Genomic DNA, 14,685 nt, shown 5'->3' with positions numbered 1-14,685 from the left:
GAGAAGGAAAGCTACGGAGGCATTTTATTGCCAATAGATTAGCTGCAATAGTGCAAGCTAGAATGCTATATTTATTCTATAGAATGTTTTACCATACCCGAGTAAAAAGCTCTAGAAACTCTCTGTTTGTTTAGGATAGGAGCTGCAGTATTAACTTGGTGTGACATCACTTCCTGCCTGAGTCTCTCCCTGCTCTGGGCTCAGATTACAGTAGAGAAGGGAGGGGGCGGGGGAAGAGGAGCAAACTGAGCATGCTCTTGCCCAGGGCAATGAGGTTTAAGCTGAAGGCAGGAAGTCTGATACAGAAGTCCATGAGTACACAATAAAAGGAAAGAAATGCTGTGTTTCTTTTGAGAGGGGACTCAGAGCAGCATTACTTTGGGGGTTTACTGGTATATTTAGATGGACCTTTCTGATAAGGCTTACTTAGTTTTATCCTTTCCTTCTCCTTTAAACAAGAGCAATAAACCTTCACCCTGCAAAGCTACTTACACTCTGTATTACCTAACACTAGTAGATGCCAGGGAAACCAGTATTACGATACATTCCACTAAATAGCAAGCGATATAAGGAGAGCAGCAACTTCTTTATCACAGGCACAAGTAGTGGCAATCAAAAGGACTGGATAAAGCTGGATAAAGGCCCAACTACCTAGCAAAGGCCAATAACACTAACATTCCATAATATTGCTGACAAATGCTGCTTTTTTTTTTAATTCTATTACTCTAAAGTGCAAACATTACATTTCTCAGGCAAAGCCAGATACTTCAGCTAGGATCACTAAAACAAGAGGAATGGTTGCAAAATGGAATTGTGGAATTCTCAACGATACGAAGAAAGTAGAATATCTACTTGTTTTCAGTTCAGTTGTTTTTGGATAGTTCACCAGAAAGAGACTTTTTTTCAAATACTTTATATTTGCTATTTGAGACCATTTCTCTCAAATTGAAGTTCAAAGTTTTTTTGAAGCAGCTCTAGAAGGTAACAAACTCTGTAAACTGTTCTAAATTGATACATTTAGCTGGTACATTTTTTAAATTTGTCCCTACTGTGAAGAATCTGAGTTTTATCAAAGGAACAGTAACACAGAAAAAGCATTTTAAAGTAATTAAAATATAATGTACTGTTGTTATGCATTGGTAAATATGTATTTGCTTTATAAAGACTACTATAGTTTACAGTATGTAAATAAGCCACTATGTAGCCATGGGGCAGCCATTTAAGCTAAAAAAGGAGAAAATACACAGGATACTTAGCAGATAACATATGATCTGCAATAGAATATGATGGGAGTGCATCTGTTATCTACTGTGTATCCTGTGCTTGAATGGCTGCCCCCTGGCTAAACAGCAGCTTGTTTATATAAACTATAGTAGTACTTATCTGTGATCTACTGTGTATCCTGTGCTTGAATGGCTGTCCCCATGGCTACACAGCAGCTTGTTTATATAAACTATAGTAGTACTTATCTGTTATCTACTGTGTATCCTGTGCTTGAATGGCTGCCCCCTGGCTAAACAGCAGCTTGTTTATATAAACTATAGTAGTACTTATCTGTGATCTACTGTGTATCCTGTGCTTGAATGGCTGTCCCCATGGCTACACAGCAGCTTGTTTATATAAACTATAGTAGTACTTATCTGTTATCTACTGTGTATCCTGTGCTTGAATGGCTGCCCCCTGGCTAAACAGCAGCTTGTTTATATAAACTATAGTAGTACTTATCTGTGATCTACTGTGTATCCTGTGCTTGAATGGCTGTCCCCATGGCTACACAGCAGCTTGTTTATATAAACTATAGTAGTACTTATCTGTTATCTACTGTGTATCCTGTGCTTGAATGGCTGCCCCCATGGCTAAACAGCAGCTTGTTTATATAAACTATAGTAGTACTTATCTGTTATCTACTGTGTATCCTGTGCTTGAATGGCTGCCCCCATGGATACACAGCAACTTGTTTATAAAACTATAGTAGTACTTATCTGTTATCTACTGTGTGTCCTAAACATCTTTTGGAAAAAGTCAAAAACAAAACATGGAAAGTAATTGCAAAAAAAGTATTTATACCTGGTGAACAATCTGAAATAATGTGAACTTAAAGTGTTTGGAAGGTGAACAACACCTTTAAAAGAAATAAACAGGAAAATATATCACATTGGAGACAGAAACATGGATCCTTAAATAAATATGATAATGCAGTATATATATATATATATATATATATATATATATATATATATATATATATATATATATATATATATATATATATATATATATATATATATATATATATATATTACCAGCACCTATACTAATGTTCATTGTTTTACTGCTGAGTTTTGTTTTACATTGGACTATTTCCATGTCCACTCTACCTCTAGTTTCTAGTTAAAGGAAAACTATACCCCCAAAATGAATACTTAAGCAACAGATAGTTTATATCAAATTGAATGACATATTAAAGAATCTTACCAAACTGGAATATATATTTACATAAATATTGCCCTTTTACATCTCTTGCCTTGAACCACCATTTCGTGACTCTATCTGTGCTGCCTCAGAGATCACCTGACCAGAAATACTACAACACTAACTGTAACAGGAAGAAGTGAGGAAGCAAAAGGCAGAACTCTGTCTGTTAATTGGCTCATGTGACCTAACATGTGGTTTGTATGTGAGTACAGTGAATCTTACGATCTCAGGGGGCGGCCCTTATTTTTTAAAATGGCAATTTTCTATTTATGATTACCCAATGGCACATACTACTAAAAAAGTATATTATTATGATAATGGTTCATTTACATGAAGCAGGGTTTTACACATGAGCTGTTTTATGCAATATCTTTTAATAGAGACCTAAATTGTTTGGGGGGTATAGTTTTCCTTTAATAGAGGTCAGCCTGAAGGTGTCTCTAAAATCAAGCATATGTCTCATTAAACTGAATTCCAGTAATCGGCATTGTTGCTTTCACTTTTCCATGATTCCGTTTCACTCTTGAAAAGCTGCTGCTTATGCAATAGCAGATGGAGGGGGTGGGCTAAATAAAATACCTTAGTGGTAAATAAAATACCAGAGCACATTGCTCTCATCAAAAGCCAAGCCTAAAATATTTGCTAAATTCCTTCCTAATTCTTTCTTTCCTACCAGCACTTAAAAGTGAAACAGCAGCATCATTTCATCTGCATGTCAGTTAGGAAATCTCTTCTAAATCTGATCTGAAGTGCTCAGGGCCAGGCCTTGAGCCCTTTAAGTAAATCATAAATACACCACGTCCCAGCTGTCACATATATAATAGGCGGTTTGCACAGGCCTGCAAAATAGGTTACTGCTTGGGTGATAATGACATATATGTGCATAAAACTTGCATTTACCAATCTTACCCCTCACTATTTATCTTGGAACAATCCGCTCACCAGACTGTTCCAATCAGAAAAAGGGAGAAACACACACAGAGCACGTTACTGTGCGTGGGGTTTTGTAATTTCCCCAGCACTTTACCAATCCAATGACATAAAAGGAAAGGCAAGCAGCAAAAAAAAATTAACAATATATCCCATTTCTCCTGAATTGCATTTATATGTAATTGTATTCAAATATTTCCACCCCCTTCTTGTGCTACAGCAATATGGAGAAACTCTGCAGCATTACGTATAGGTAAACAATAACATGCAGCAGAAATAGGAATCCAGATGTTTGAGGATCTCACACCGGAAATACTGGATTTCATAGAATAAGGAAGGGGCATGAAAAAACCCCTGGGATAGAGACCTAAAACAGCAAACAAAATGACTTCCGTTATATTGATAACCAGTGTAATCGCCCACTTATACTGCCCAGCTCCAATACAGGCTACATTGGGAGTTACATTATCTAGAACAGGTTTCCAATCATTTGCACCTATGAATAATAACTTCAACTAAAGCTTTTTTTTATATATGGTTTATATATGAATTAATTAGTATGTTGATTTGACAAAGCTAAACCTGAATGCTGAGCAGTATCACCCGGAGCGAATAGGAAAAGAACTCCAAAAGGGCTGCAGGTTGATGCACAATGAAGTAGAACCTGCCCTGCCTGGTCAGCACAATTAACCCCTGCAACATGAAACCAGGCACAACACTGAAACGGCTGTTGGTCAGGGTTACAAAGTAAAGAGCAGGGTTAAAACACAAAACGAGACTGCAGATTTCCCACTTACGGATTGTTGTACAAGGATTTCCCAATACTGAATACATGGGGTGGGTGTTGTTTGCCTGACATCTGGGCCAAAAACATATTTATCTTTCTAGATCATAGATGTCAAATATTTAACCCTTCAAACTGTTGCTAGAATAAACTTTATGTATGTGACTTTTAGTGAAAACTGTACTGTGCACTTCAATGACTTGAAGGTGGCACATCCCTTCTTGAGTATATATATGCCAATATGATCCAACATGAAGCAGAACTTCCCTACTGGAGGCTCACGTGCAGCCCCCAAATGTTTTCAGGCCTCCAGTTTGCACTCTACAGAGTTCTATGTATGGCATCATCAGGCCTGCAAGCATGGAACAGCTCATCATAAGATCACAGTAGAGCAAAGCTGTAAAGTTGGACAGCACTGAAATACAACATCAGCAGGGAATGCTCAGAATTATAATTCAACAACAAAAAAAGACTAATGGCTGGAAACCTTGTATATTTAAAGGGATACTGTCACGGGAAAAAAACATTTTTTCAAAATGAATCAGCTAATAGTGCTGCTCCAGCAGAATCCTGCACTGAAATCCATTTCTCAAAAGAGCAAACAGATTTTTTTATATTCAATTTTGAAATCTGAAATGGGGCTAGACATATTGTCAATTTCCCAGCTGCCCCAAGTCATGTGACTTGTGCTCTGATAAACTTCAATCACTCTTTACTGCTGTACTGCAAGTTGGAGTGATATCATCCCCTCCCTTTTTCCCCCCAGCAGCCAAACAAAAGAACAATGGGAAGGTAACCAGATAGCAGCTCCCTAACACAAGATAACAGCTGCCTGGTAGATATAAGAACAGCACTCAATAGTAAAATCCAGGTCCCACTGAGACACATTCAGTTACATTGAGAAGGAAAAACAGCAGCCTGCCAGAAAGCATTTCTCTCCTAAATTGCAGGCACAAGTCACATGACATGGGGCAGCTGGGAAATTGACAAAATGTCTAGGCCCATGTCAGATTTCAAAATTTAATATAAAAAAATCTGTTTGCTCTTTTGAGAAATGGATTTCAGTGCAGAATTCTGCTGGAGTAGCACTTTTAACTGATGCATTTTGAAAAAAAACATTTTTACCGATGACAGGATCCCTTTAAGGTGTTATGAGCAGGGCCATTATCATTTAGCCTCGAGTAGATTTATATCTGATTCACATTACTGTGCACTGGTTATTGTACTGAGCCAGTTCCACTGCTCTATAAGTGCCCCACAAACTTTTAGAGAACTGTGCAATAATAACCAGCATGGTTAGGAACTAGCCCTATTAATTGGCACTTACGATTCTCTGCTTTACTTGCCATGGAAGGTCTGATATGCCCTATAGAAAACAACCACCCTCTCACTAAAGTGTAAGCTCTTCTGCCGGAGTGTATATGTTTCTAAAAAAAATCCACCTCTGGGAAACCCTAAATATATATACTGGGAATCTTGCTGGACTTTTATATCAACACCTGTTGTTGAGCTGCTGGCTTTGTCTGGGCCAGTGTTTATGAGTGTGGGCCCCCCAGCAATACAGAATGGCTTACTAGCCCATGTAGAAGCGGATACATTAAATGAGGAATGCCCAAGTGCAACTCACTAACCTTCTTGCAGGTAGGATGATGAGAAATTGCAGTTGAACAACAGTTTGAAGGCTGCAGCTTAAAGGAGAATTCAACCCCCTATATAATAAAACCCACTACCCTACATAGTCCCCCCTCCCTGCTGCTGCCCCGCACAGGTGATAACTCAATTAATTGCCCCATATCCAGTTATTACCCCTCGTTGCAGAGTAAGTGCAGCTGAGCTCACAGGCGCCATTCTTCACCGCTTTGTTGATCTTTGTGTCTTCTTCCAGATCTTCGGCTGTTTCCGTCGCATGCGCAGTTGTCCGGAACAGGAAGATTGTTCAACTGCGCATGCGCTGATGCGGCACTTCCTTTCCGAAGATCGCCGAAGCGTTGAAGATGGTGCCCGTGAGCTCCATTGCGTTTAAGGTCCCAGTAGACGCAGATTTTTCTTTAACGAACAACCGATTTTAGTGCAATCCAACCAATCCGTCACATTATCGTGAGGTTAGTGGGAATCGAACGATCGTTCATCTAGCGATTTCTTTTGTCCGACTTCGGTCAGAAAATTGATCGGCCAAGTTAGAAAATTTTCATTGGTCACAGTGAAATCTATTGTCCAATTGTTTGCTGGGCCAAGCAGGCAGCTCCCCTCCGTTTTCCTGGCTTTAACTAGACAACCTCGCTTCAAATGGTCTTTTTAGTTGATGGACAAATCGTACATTTAAACGATCGTTTCAAGATAATCTTGGTCGAACGATAACGAAAAGATCTTTCGGAAACATTTACTCCGCAACGAGGGGTAATTACTGCATATGGGGCAATTAATTGACTTATCACCTGTGCAGGCGGGAGCAGGGACTATGTAGGGTAGGGGGTTTTATTATATGGGGGTTGAATTCTCCTTGGGGTGGTTCACCTTTCAGTTAACTTTTAGTATGTTACAGATTGGCTGATTCTAAGCAATGTTTCAATTGTTCCTCATTATTTATTTTTTTTATATATAGTTTTAAAATGATTTGACTTTTTCTTCTGATTCTTTCCAGCTTTCAAATGGGGGTCACTGACCCATTCTAAAACCAACTGCTGTGTAAGGGTCAGGGAACACGCTCAGGTTCGGGGAGATCCTTTTCTTCGGGGGGCGACTAATCTCCCCGAACTGAATTTAAATCGCCGGCAGGATGGCACTCGGAGCGCCTCGTTTTCCGAAGTTTCCTCGCGAGGCAACGGAAAATTTAGTGCTCCGAATGCCATTGCGCCGGCGATTTACATTTTAGCCGGCGGGAGGCAGTTTGCGGAGATTAGTCGCCCCGAAGAGAAGATTTGTCGCCAGGTGACTAATCTCCCCGAATCGAAGCGTGTGCCCTGACCCTTAAGCTACAAATGTATTATTATCCGTCTTTCTATTCAGGCCTCTCCTATTCATATCCCTGTCTCTTATTCAAATCAAGGCATGGTTGCTAGGGTCCTAATTACCCTAGCAACCATGAATCGATTTGAATAAGAGACAGGGATCTGAATGGCTGAAATTGCAAACAGGAGAGCTGCTGAATAAAAAGCTAAAATAACTCAAAAACCCCACATAGTAAAAAATGAAACCCAATTGCAAATTGTCTCAGAATACCATCCTGTATATCATACTAAGAGTTAATTTAAAGGAGAACGACCCCTTTGCTGTTTTATAGTGTTATACATAGTAATAAGCCATAAATGGCCTGTATTTGTGTTGTCCCACTGGGAGACAGGCAGGTGCCCTCTGTGCAGCGTCAGTGCAACTCACCCCAGCACCACCAGCTCTCCGTATTTCACGGGCTCCTTACTGGGGGCGCAATGTTCCTCCTGACTGGGGGAAAACATGGAGAAGACGGTCCCCGTCACCCTCTGCCAATGCACGGTCCCCGTCCAGCCGTACAATCCCTCGGGGAGCTCCACTTCCGCACCCTCTCTAATCCATGGCAGCTCATATACACACCGGATGCCGCAGCACACCAGCCCGGTTGGCGGATAAATCCACGAAGCAAAGAGGCTTCCCTGTGGCGCAGCTTATAGACACCACCGCGCTCGGCCCTCACAGCCGTTTCTTCCAGCTCCAGCTGAGGTTATAATCCTTCCGCACCGCCGCGGCCTGTCTCCAGCGGCCCAAAACAACAGCAACACTGCCGAGGAACAAGCCGCGCGCGTCTGCCTCCTGCCCTGCTGCAACCGACGCGATAGCAACAGAGAGAGGCTGCGAATGACTCGCGGGAGCGACCTTCTTCCTCCTCCCCCTCTAGACAACAAATGGAACCCTGCTGCTTTCCAAGTGCCGTGGCAACAGGACTCTGGATTAGGCGTTGGGAGGGAACTGGGAGGAGTTTGCATAATCAAACCCAAGACATTCCCTGCCCTGTATCTATCTCGTTGCTTTCAGGAAAACAAGCTGCAGTCAATGATAGTCGCTCTCTGACCAACAAGCGTAAGGATAAGCTAAAACAGTAACCTGTGACACATTCCGCCAGGTAAACCCCCCCCCCTAGATCAATTGAACAGTGGAAGCGTCCATATTGTTATGTAAACATAGAGTAAAATGGGATCGGGAGCTCTTAAAGGGCCAGTTCTATTTTTATCCGCAAAGGTGACGTTACCCCTTCATTGGAACAAAGCAAAGTAGCCTAGAGCTTAAAAGGGATACTGTCATGGGAAAAAACATTTTTTTTCAAAATGAATCAGTTAATAGTGCTGCTCCAGCAGAATCCTGCACTGAAATCCATTTCTCAAAAGAGCAAACAGATTTTTTTATATTCAGTTTTGAAATCTGACATGGGGCTAGACATATTGTCAGTTTCCCAGCTGCCCCTGGTCATGTGACTTGTGCCTGCACTTTAGGAGATAAATGCTTTCTGACAGGCTGCTGTTTTTCCTTCTCAATGTAACTGAATGTGTCTCAGTGGGACATGGGTTTTTACTATTGAGTGTTGTTCTTAGATCTACCAGGCAGCTGTTATCTTGTGTTAGGGAGCTGCTATCTGGTTACCTTCCCATTGTTCTTTTGTTTAGCTGCTGGGGGGGGGGAAGGGAGGGGGTGATATCACTCCAACTTGCAGTACAGCAGTAAAGAGTGATTGAAGTTTACCAGAGCACAAGTCACATGACTTGGGGAAGCTGGGAAATTGACAATATGTCTAGCCCCATGTCAGATTTCAAAACTGAATATAAAAAAATTTGTTTGCTCTTTTGAGAAATGGATTTCAGTGCAGAATTCTGCTGGAGCAGCACTATTAACTGATTCATTTTGAAAAAATTTTTTTCTCCCACGACAGTATCCCTTTAAGCTGGCCATAGATGTTGAGATTTTTAAAAGATCAGATCCTAATCGTGAGACCACGATCTTCTCAGAACGATCGTACGAATTGACCATCAACTAAAAAGACCAATTTGCCAGGAAAACAAAGGGGAGCTGCCTGCTTGGCCCTGCAAACATAGATACATTGCACTGGGACCCACAAAGATTTTTTGACCTGCCCGATCAATTTTCTGACAGATGTCGGCAGAAAAATCAGAAGATGTACGATCGTTCGAATCCCACTTACTGCACGATAATTTCGAAGGATTGGTCGGGCTTCCCTAAAATCGGTCGTGCGGCAAGAAGAATCGTTGCGTCTATGGGGAGCTTAACAGAACGATCAGCTGACTTCTTGTATTATTTATTCTCCCTCCTAATTACAATTAAAAAAAAATGTAAATGATTCATTGGTTAGAGGTTCGGTAGAGCTGTACATTCATTTTTAACCAATCGAGGATCTTACCACATTTTTAAAGATATACTGTCATGGAAATTTTTTTTTTATTATTTTCAAAACACATCAGTGAATAGTGCTGCTCCAGCAGAATTCTGCACTGAAATCATTTTTCCAAAAAAACTGATTTTTTTACATTTAATTTTGAAATCTGACATGGGGCTAGACATATTGTCAGTTTCCCAGCTGCCCCCAGTCATGTGACTTGTGCTCCGGTCACTCTTTACTGCTGCACTGCAAGTTGGAGTGATCGCTTCCCTCTCTCCCCCTCCCTATTAAAGGACCAGTAACATCAAAAAAATTCCAAAAAAAAATTGTTAGTATACATTGAAAAAAGAAACACCAAGACAAATTAAACTTTAAAATCGCAAAGCCTTTATTATGATATAACTTACCAAAGCTCCGCGTCCTCTTTAGATAAGGAGACAGGGCAACGATCCATCGTGCAGTGCTCGATTTCTCCTTCCTGGCTATCGTTTATAAAGGAGGCAGGGAGGAGAATTCAAGAGCCGCACGATGGATTGCGATCACCTTTTCTGAAGCGGAGTGCAAGAGGAGTTTAGGTAAGTTATTTCTTAATAAAGACTTTGCGATTTGAAAGTTTAATTTGTCGTGGTGTTTTATTTTTTTTCAATGTTTACTAACAAATTTTTTTTAAAAATTTTTGATGTTACCGGTCCTTTAACAGAACAATGGGAAGGTAACCAGATAACAGGTGCCTGATAGATCTAAAGCTGGCCCGTGCGTTTTGCCTTCCGACGGACTTCCCCTAATGATATCTGCCCCAAAGTCAGCCAGATGTCTATCGGGAAGGGTTAAAAATCCTGTCGGATCGCATCCACATCCTTTCATAGATGTGGTCCTGCAATCTGACCACCCATATTGGCAGCATTGTGATCAGATCATTGGGCCCTAGGGCCCATGATCGGATCAGCCCGATATAGCCCAGCTCAATGTGGGCATATCGGGGAGAGATCCGCTCGTTTGGCAGAATCGCCAAATGAGCAGATTTCCCTGTGTAAGGCCACCTTAAGGACAGCACTCAATAGTAAAAATCCAGGTCCCACTGCGACACATTCAGTTACATTGAGTAGGAGAAACAACAGCCTGCCAGAAAGCAGTTCCATCCTAAAGTGCTGGCTCTTTCTGAAAGCACATGACCAGGCAAAATGACCTGAGATGCACCTACACACCAATATTACAACTAAATACACTTGCTGGTTCAGGAATGAAATGTTATATTGTAGAGTGAATTATTTGCAGTGTAAACAGTGTCATTTAGAAATAAAAACTACACCATAAAAATCATGAGAGAATCCCTTTAACAAACAGGAGTTACAGAGTAAGAATAAGGCCCCACTCTCAAGATCTTACAATTTTATTATGATTAATGTTTAACTGGACTCATAAACGTGTTTGTGTCTGAAGGTGTGATGTTCAATTCAATTCAATTACAATTCCCTATGGTGATTTATGGAAATAATGGTAAGGCAGCACAGACTGCAGCTGTGTTAAGCAACTTGACATACACAAAGACTCTAACACAAATTCCATGTTTTCCTTGCTGGGGTGGACTTTTCTTAGCAGGAGCCTAGCTGTCCTTAAAGGGATACAAAAAATTTTCAAAACGCATCAGTTAATATCTGCTTCAACAGAATTTTGCACTGAAATCAGTTTCTCAAAAGAGCAAACAGCAGCTTGTTTATATAAACTATAGTAGTACTTATCTGTTATCTACTGTGTATCCTGTGCTTGAATGGCTGCCCCCATGGCTACACAGCAGCTTATTTATATAAACTATAGTAGTACTTATCTGTTATCTACTGTGTATCCTGTGCTTGAATGGCTGCCCCCATGGCTACACAGCAGCTTATTTATATAAACTATAGTAGTACTTATCTGTTATCTACTGTGTATCCTGTGCTTGAATGGCTGCCCCCATGGCTACACAGCAGCTTATTTATATAAACTATAGTAGTACTTATCTGTTATCTACTGTGTATCCTGTGCTTGAATGGCTGCCCCCATGGCTACACAGCAGCTTGTTTATATAATCTATAGTTGTGTTTCTGAAACAAACACACCAGTGTTACCAGGGCAGGGCAACAGTACATTATATTGTCATTCCTTTAAAACACTTTGATTTTTTTGGTGTTATTGTTGCTTTAAGGTTACAATTAGCTATATCCTAAGTGTATAACCTAACATTTATCAATGTGGAATCGTATCTGCCACTTAGAAACCCAGATTGGCAGTTTGCCCCCACCCCCTAGCAAGGATTCCACATCCTGGATGGAATTAATTGGGCCTTCATTAAAGGGAAACTATGAACCCAAAATGAATCCTTAAAGGGGACCCGTCACCCAAAAAAATTATTCCAAATCCTATTTTATCATGTTAGTCAAGCAAAATGAACTTTAATTAAACTGTATAAATTATTTGAATCTTGTTTCCATCAGTCTGGAAACTCATAATTATAACAAGCAGGCAGCAGCCATTTTGTGGACACTGTTATTAAGACAAGCCTTGTATCATCACAAAGTCTTGTTTATGCACCAGAATGGGGGACCTGATGTCCATCCCCATGCACTGGCTACACAATTAAATGGTTAAGAGAAATGGGGGAATGTGGGGAGAGCAGTGACATGTAGGAAGTGCTGAATGGAAAGTGAAAGTAATTGCTTGCCCCGCCTCTATGCCTAAAGGAGGGGCAGGCAATATTTGCCTTTGGGGAATGAATAGAGGCCTTTTTCAAATTGCAATTAATTATTTTGTATGAACTGGTTTTGAGTTGCATTTCAGTTTTGAGTTGAGCGCAATCAATTCCCCCACATACCTGCTCTTTCAGCAGCGTACAAAACCTTCACAGCCCGTGGCCATCTCTGCTGCTTGCCCCGCCTGCCTCTTCTGCTAGTCCTGACCCGCCTACCAATAAAAAATAAAGTAGGCCGTCAAGCAATGGTGGGAGTGATGGTGAGGCACATCGAGCAGGCATCTGCAAACAAGACTGCCTACTTGTTTTTTATTGGTAGGTGGGCGAGAGCCCATGACTAAGCGCCCTGAGTGGGTGCGAAACGCGTAGGGTAGATGGAGATGCAGATTTATATTTTTAACTTTGTATAAATAAAATATTCTTTTAATTGAATTTCTCTGGTCCTGTGGATCCGTTTGAGTGCCCGTCGGCCCTGCTTTTCTTCTTCTCTGCGGTACCGCTCCCTAAAGCTGGGGGTCTGGTGCACCCGGACCACATTTACTACTCGGTGAGTCATTTACATTTTATTCTGGAGCACCTTGTTCTCTTTTAATTATCAAAATTATACCAGTGAGCCCCACTGAGTGATCATCTTCTGTCTTTCACTTTCTTTGTACAGTTGCGCATGCACAGTAGAACGAAAAACCAAACTTTTACTAAAAAGTCGGCTATTTCATTCAACTGCGCATGCGTCTGCCCCGGGAAATTTGAAGAAAGCAGAAGATGGAAGAGGATCGCTCCGTGGTGCTCGCTGGTATAACCCCAGGCCGGTGCAGTTTTCTGCTGATAGGAGCACCGACCCGGGGGTTTCAGGTAAGTCAATACAATCTCTTGCCTAACATTTGGCACCCCCAAGTGCACCAAGCCTTTTCTTCTCCTTTAATGAACAAGTTGAATCAAAATGGACCCAATAAAGAACCATGTGGCACCCCACTAAGAACTATTCTCAGTAGAGATATAAAAGATATGATATAATTTCAGTGTGTATTGAAAATAAAAGTATGGTGGATGTTTTTACTCATTCGTTCTACTAAATAATTTGTGTAATCTTCAGTTTGCAAGTGGAGATGTCCTGACCACCATAGTTCTTTCTGGAAGAACCACAATGATTAAAACGTTTTTGTGCCAGAGACAAAACAGCAGCATTTATAATAAATATAATGGTGATTGATACCACAATCTTAATGGGCATTATGGGCCCCATAATGGCTTTTCCTATCAGGTTGCAACTGCATCTGGATAATGCCTCTAGACCACAAGAGTTGAGAGCCTCACCATAATGCATTTATAGTAGGGATGGGACAGCAGACTTGCCTTTAATTCAGATTCCCCAGTAAATTGCAAGCAAATAAATTGACATGAGAAATCTATAATGTATAATTACGAACCTGCTAGCATTACCTTTTTGCATTTAGGGCTATGCTAAAAAAAACACCTCCATAGTAGTTCTCAGGGCCGGATTTACCTTTTGTGTTCCCCTAGGCACAGCTGCTGTGGCGCCCCCCCAGATCCATGGCTCGCTCACTCCACTCTTACAAATGAGAACTGCAAGACCGCGGCCGGCGTGCAGAGTGACGTTGCGCCGGTGTGTGTGCATGAGCGGCGCAGTCACGCTATGATGTCATTACGCGCGCTAAAGGAATAAGTTGTTTGAGCTGCTTTTCGTTTTGGGGCACAGTTACACAGTTATATAGATGTTAGGGGCACCTGCTTGCCACCCCTAAACATCTTGCCGCCCTAGGCCCGGGCCTAGGGGGCCTCTCCCTAAATCCGGCCCTGGTAGTTCTAAAACCTGCATATGTTTAGTAACAGAAAAATATTTAAAAAGGGTAAAATCTTGGCCATTTATATCCCTTTCACAGTAGCCTTAGATCTTAATACTGAAAGCCTCTCATTCTATTGTGAAAGTTGCTCAGAACAGAAGTGTATGAACACTGCAATATCCTGTTTGCTTAACAGGACTGAACACGGCAGATTAGAAAACCACTTGTATGATAATGAATTTCATGTACGCAATAACACTGTAACCCAGAATAGATTCCAGGCCCAATCTAATAAAACACCCTACTTTGAAGACTTTTTTACAGTCAGCCACTTCCTCTTGTAAAATGATGAGTGCCATGCAACATTGCCTGAAATGTGAGCATTTTTCTTGAATTTCATAAAAATAACAAGACAGAAACTAGTAATGGAAACTAAAGGGGGAACTCATGGGTACGATGTACTACATGTGGCCCCTAAAACCATAGTTTTACATGCTTGGGTTAGAGAACAATTGCAAATTTCTCTGTAATTAGGCAAACAGATAAGGTCAAATCCATATTTTATTAACTGGGCATAAATTGAAATATGTGCAAGTGGATGGAAACCATG

At 41.0% G+C, this 14,685-nt stretch overlaps 1 protein-coding gene across 1 annotated transcript in view; it reads right to left on the bottom strand.

Annotated features, from left to right (window-relative positions):
• peli2.S (pellino E3 ubiquitin protein ligase family member 2 S homeolog) overlaps positions 1-7,976 on the bottom strand; it is a 35,848-nt gene extending 27,872 nt beyond the window's left edge. Inside the window, 1 exon segment of the mRNA NM_001092059.1 lies at positions 7,565-7,976. Within this exon segment, the coding sequence (NP_001085528.1) occupies positions 7,565-7,641 (77 nt within the window). The 5' untranslated portion in view covers positions 7,642-7,976.
• Positions 7,977-14,685: the final 6,709 nt, after the last annotated feature.

Source organism: Xenopus laevis, chromosome 8S (genome assembly GCF_017654675.1).
Source record: "Xenopus laevis strain J_2021 chromosome 8S, Xenopus_laevis_v10.1, whole genome shotgun sequence".
NCBI lineage: Eukaryota > Metazoa > Chordata > Amphibia > Anura > Pipidae > Xenopus > Xenopus laevis.
The sequence above is the reverse complement of the archived record's forward strand: the minus strand, read 5'-3'. Positions and strand labels throughout refer to the sequence as shown.